The 6,000-nt window shown below is 41.7% G+C and overlaps 1 protein-coding gene across 1 annotated transcript in view; it reads left to right on the forward strand.

Annotated features, from left to right (window-relative positions):
* rnf114 (ring finger protein 114) overlaps window positions 1–6,000 on the forward strand; it is a 30,729-nt gene extending 24,729 nt beyond the window's left edge. The window contains exon 8 of the mRNA XM_070896006.1: window positions 5,480–6,000. Coding sequence (XP_070752107.1) covers window positions 5,480–5,557 — 78 coding nt within the window. The 3' untranslated portion in view covers window positions 5,558–6,000. The remainder of the gene's footprint in view (window positions 1–5,479) is intronic.

Genomic DNA, 6,000 nt, shown 5'->3' on the forward strand with positions numbered 1-6,000 from the left:
CTTCCTTCGTGAAGACAGAACTAAAGTATTTGTTCAACTGGTCTGTCATTTCTTTGTTCTCTATTATAAATTCACCTGAATCTGACTGCAAGGGACCTACATTTGTCTTCACTAATCTTTTTCTCTTCACATATCTATAGAAGCTTTTGCAGTCAGTTTTTATGTTCCCAGCAAACTTCCTCTCATACTCTCTCTTCCCCTCCTAATTAAACCCTTTGTCCTCCTCTGCTGAATTCTAAATTTCTCCCAGTCCTCAGGTTTGCTGCTTTTTCTAGCCAATTTATATGCCTCTTCCTTGGATTTAACACTATCCTTAATTTCCCTTGTTAGCCACGGGTGAGTCACCTTCCCCGTTTTATTTTTACTCCAGGCAGGGATGTACAATTGTTGAAGTTCATCCGTGTGATCTTTAAATGTTTACCATTGCCTATCCACCGTCAACCCTTTAAGTATCATTTGCTAGTCTATTCTAGCCAATTCACGTCTCATGCCATCGAAGTTACCTTTCCTTAAGTTCAGGACTCTAGTCTCTGAATTAACTGTGTCACTCTCCATCTTAATAAAGAATTCTACCATATTATGGTCACTCTTCCCCAAGGGGCCTTGCACAACAAGATTGCTAATTAGTCCTTTCTCATTACACATCACCCAGTCTAGGATGGCCAGTCCTCTAGTTGGTTCCTCGACATATTGGTCCAGAAAACCATCCCTAGTACACTGCAGAAAATCCTCCTCCACCATATTGCTACCAGTTTGGTTAGCTCCGTCTATATGTAGATTAAAGTCGCCCATGATAACTGCTGTACCTTTATTGCGTGCATCACTAATTTCTTGTTTGATGCTGTCCCCAACCTCACTACTACTGTTTGGTGGTCTGTACACAACTCCCACGAACATTTTCTGCTCTTTGGTATTCTGCAGTTCCATACAGATTCCACATCATCCAAGCTAATGTCCTTCCTTACTATTACATTAATTTCCTCTTTAACCAGCAATGCTATCCCACCTCCTTTTCCTTTCTGTCTATCCTTCCTGAATGTTGAATACCCCTGGATATGGAGTTCCCAGCCATGTCTCCGTGATGCCAATTATATCATATTCATTAATTGCTGCTTGTGCAGTTAATTTATATCTCTGCGCTCCTCCATTTCTGACCTATTGAGCATCCCCGATTTTATTCACCCCACCATTGGTGGCCGTGCCTTGAGCTGCCAAGGCCCTAAGCTCTGGAACTCTCTCGTCCTGAAACTCTCCGCCTCTCTACCTAAAATAATAAAGGGAGGGAAGATAGATTATGAAAGTAAATTAGCATGAAATAACAGATAGTAAGAGTTTCTACAGGTGCATAAAAAGGAAAAAGTGGCTAAAGTAAATGTTCATCCCCTCGAGGATGAGACTGGGGAATTAATAAAGGGAAACAGGGAAATGGCAGAGACTTTGAACAAATATTTTGTATCGGTCTTCACGGTTGAAGACACTAAAAACATCCCAATAGTGGATAATCAAAGCTATAGGGAGGGAGGAATTTAATACAATCACGATCATTGAAGAAGTAGTACTCAGTAAAATAATGGGACTAAAGGCGGACAAGTCCCCTGGATCTGATGGCTTGTATCCTAGGGTCCTAAAAGAAGTGGCTGCAGAGGTCCCAGCGGATTGGAAAACCACAAATGTAATGCCCCTATTTGAAATAGGAGGCAGACAGAAAGCAGGAAACGAATGACCGGTTAGCTTAACATCTGTCGTTGGGAAAATGCTGGAGTCCATTATTAAGGAAGCAGTAGCAGGACACTTGGAAAAGCATAATTCAATCAAGCAGAGTCATTATGTTTTTATGAAGGGGAAATCGTGTTTGACAAATTTGCTGTAGTTCTTTGAGGATGTAACGAGTAGAGTGGATAAGGAGGAACTAGTGGATGTGGTGCATTTGGATTTCCAGAAGGCATTCGATAAGGTGCCACATAAAAGGTTACGGGGTTGGGGGTAATATATTAGCATGGATAGAGGATTGGCTAACTAACAGTAAACAGAGTCAGGATAAATGGGTCATTTTCCAGTTGGCAAACAGTAACTAGTGCGGTGCCACAGGGATTGGTGCTGGGACCTTAACTATTTACAATCTATATTAATGACTTGGATGAAGGGACCAAGTGTAATGTAGCCAAGTTTGCTGCTGATACATAGATGGGTGGGAAAGCAAATTGTAAAGAAGACACAAAAAATCTGCAAAGGGATATAGACAGGCTAAGTGAGTGTACTCCATCTGCCAATTTTTTGCCCAATGTGGGAAAATGTGAGGTTATCCACTTTGGCAGAACAAATAGAAAAGCAAATTATAATTTAAATGGAGAAAAATTGCAAAGTGCTGCAGTACAGAGGGACCTGGGGGGGTCCTTGTGCATGAAACACAAAAAGTGAGTATGCAGGTACAGCAAGTAATCAAGAAAACAAATGGAATGTTGGCCTTTATTACAAGGGGGGGGGGGGGGGGTAAGAGTATAAAAGCAGAGATCCTGCTACAACTGTACAGGGTATTGGTGAGGTCACACCTGGCGTACTGCGTACAGTTTTGGTCTCTGTATTTAAGGAGGGATATACTTTCATTTGGACACTGTTCAGAGAAGGTTCACTAGGTTGATTCCGGAGATGAAAGGGTTGACTTATGAGGATCGGTTCAGTAGGTTGGGCCTATACACATTGGTGTTCAAAAGAATGAGAGGTGACCTTATTGAAACATATAAGATAATGAGAGTGCTGGACAAAGAGAGGATATTTCCACTCATGGGGAAAACTAAAACTAGGGGACATAGTCTCAGAATAAGGGGTTGCCCTTTTAAAACTGAGATGAGAAGGAATTTCTTCTGAGGGTTGTAAATGTGTGGAAGCAGTGACAGAATCGGTCCAAGTCAGCATGGATTTATGAAAGGGAAATCATGCTTGACAAATCTTCGAGAATTTTTTGAGGATGTAACTAGTAGAATGGACAAGGGAGAACCAGTGGATGTGGTGTATTTGGATTTTGAAAAAGCTTTTGACAAGGTCCCACATAAGAGATTAATGTGCAAAATTAAAGCACATGGTATTGGGGGCAATGTATTGACATGGATAGAGAACTTGTTGGCAGACAGGACGTAGAGAGTAGGGATAAACTGGTCCTGCTTAGAATGGCAGGCAGTGATTATGCAGTGAATGGGGGCTCAGTGCTGGGACCCCAGCTATTTACAATATACATCAATGATTTAGACGAAGGAATTGAATGTAATATCTCCAAGTTTGCAGATGACACTAAACTGGTTGGCGGTGTGAACTGTGAGGAGGATGCTAAGGCTGCAGGGTGATTTGGACAGGTTAGGTGAGTGAGTGAGCAAATGCATGGCAGATGCGGTATAATGTGGATAAATGTGAGGTTATCCACTTTGGTGGCAAAAACAGGAAGGCAGAATATTATCTGAATGGCGGCAGATTAGGAAAAGGGGAGGTGCAGCGAGACCTGCGTGTCATGGTACATCAGTCATTAAAAGTTGGCATGCAGGTACAGCAGGCGGTGAAGAAGGCAAATGGCATGTTGGCCTTTATAGTTAGGGGATTTGAGTATAGGAACAGGGAGGTATTAATGCAGTTGTACAGGGCCTTGGTGAGGCCTCACCTGGAATATTGTGTTCAGTTTTGGTCTCCTAATCTGAGGAAGGACGTTCTTGCTATTGAGAGAGTGCAGCGAAGGTTCACCAGACTGTTTCCCGGGCTGGCAGGACTGACATATGAGGAGAGACTAGGCCTGTATTCAGTGGAGTTTAGAAGAATGAGAGGGGATCTCATAGAAACATATAAAATTCTGACGGGACTGGACAGGTTAGATGCAGGAAGAATGTTCCTGATGTTGGGAAAGTCCAGAACCAGGGGTCACAGTCTAAGGATAAGGGTAGGCCATTTAGGACCGAGATGAGGAGAAATTTCTTCACTCAGAGTTGTTAACCTATGGAATTCTCTACCGCAGAGAGTTGTTGATGCCAGTTCATTAGATATATTCAAGAGGGAGTTAGATATGGCCCTGATGGCTAAAGAGATCAAGGGGTATGGAGAGAAAACAGGAAAGGGGTACTGAGGTTGAATGATCAGCCATGATCTTATTGAATGGTGGTGCAGGCTCGAAGGGCTGAATGGCCTACTCCTGCACCTATTTTCTATGTTTCTATGAATTCCCTGCCCCAGAGAGCTGTGGAGGCTGGATCATTGCATATATTTAAGGCGGAGATAGACAGATTTTTGAGCGATAAGGGAATAATGGGTTATGGGGAGCGGGCAGGGAAGTGGAGCTGAGTCCATGATCAGATCAGGCATGATCTTATTAAATGGCGGAGCAGGCTCTTGGGATCAAATGGCCTACTCCTGCTATTTCTTCTGTTCTTACCTCTCTTCTTTTAAGATGCTCCTTAAAACCTAATTCTTAATCTGCCCTACTATCTCCTTATGTTGCTCCGTGTCAAATTCTCTTTGATAACCCTCCTGTGAATCGCCTTGGGATGTTTTACTACATTAAAAACACTATATAAATATAAGTTGTTGTTTGGTTTCGAGGCCTACTTTTGGATAAACTTCATAGTGATGGTCACATGAAAAGCTGGATCTCGGTTTGCAGTAATGTAATCTTTTCTTCCAACAAATTTCTAAAGCTGAAACCCTCAAGTATAACTGTGATTTGTACATAAGAACAAAGGAATTAGCAGTAGGCCACACTGCCCCTCGAGCCTGCTCCGCCATACAATAAGATCATGGCTGGTCATCGTCTTCAACACATTCCTGCCTGATCTCGAGTCCAATAATCTATCTATCTCAGCCTTGAATATACTGAAGACTCAGCATCCACAGCCCTCTGGGGCAAAGAATTCCAAAGATTCACTACCCTCTGAGTGAAGAAATCCCTCCTCATCGGTCTTAAATGGCCTACCCCTTATCCTGAGACTGTGCCCCCTAGTTCTAGACACTCCATCCAGAGGAAATAATCTCTCAGCATCTACCCTGTCAATCCCCTTCAGAATCCTGTATGTTTCAATGAGATCACCTCTCATTCTTCTAAACTCCAGAGTATAGACCCATTCTATGCAATCTCTCATCATAGGACAGTTCTTTCATCCTAGGAATCAATCTAGTGAACCTTTGTTGCTCTGCCTCCAAGGCAAGTATATCCTTCCTTTAGATAAGGAGACTAAAACTGTGCACAGTACTCCAGGTATAGTCTCACCAAGGCCCTGTACAATTGTAACAAGACTTCCTTACTCTTAAACTCCAACTCCCTTGCAATAAAGGCCAACATGTGATTTGCCTTCCTTTTATTGCTTGCTGTACCTGCTTGCTATTTTTCTGTGTTTCTTGCACAAGGACACCCAGATCCCTCTGAACACCAACATCTCAACTACAATCTGTACTATCAAGTTGCTCTGCAAATGATTATGCATAAGTGCGCACTATTTTTATTTTACAGGATTATAATGTGGATGAGGATGAAATGCTGCAGGAAGCCATTGAACTTTCTCTGCAGGACCGAAGTATGAGATTCTAAGTTAAGTACCAGCTTTTCTGGCAAACCGCAACACCTGAAGCTCCATTCTATGATTACTGCTACTGTAGCGGTTTTATATGTGTATAAATCTATCCTGTGCACTTTTAATGATTCTTTAGTTATAATACTTGTAATGGTGATGAAAGAAAAAGAGAGTTGTGCTTGTACTATCATAAATCTGCCATCATCATCAATATGGTACTCTAGGATGCAGTTGGGTTATATAAGTGTAAGGCAATCTAAAATCATAATTGAGGTTGTATTTTATCAAATAGGATATCTTAAGTCTGAGGATTATAATAGCACTTTAATCATCATGTTTATTAATGGATATATTTGCCTTTTGATTAAAGTCCAGTTATACTGCCATGTAATGTAAGTTGTGTTTACTGCTAGCTATTTCGAGCTTTTGGAAAGACTAATAAAACATTAGTTGGATTTCA

Source organism: Pristiophorus japonicus, chromosome 12 (assembly GCF_044704955.1).
Source record: "Pristiophorus japonicus isolate sPriJap1 chromosome 12, sPriJap1.hap1, whole genome shotgun sequence".
In the NCBI taxonomy this organism is placed as follows: Eukaryota; Metazoa; Chordata; class Chondrichthyes; family Pristiophoridae; genus Pristiophorus; species Pristiophorus japonicus.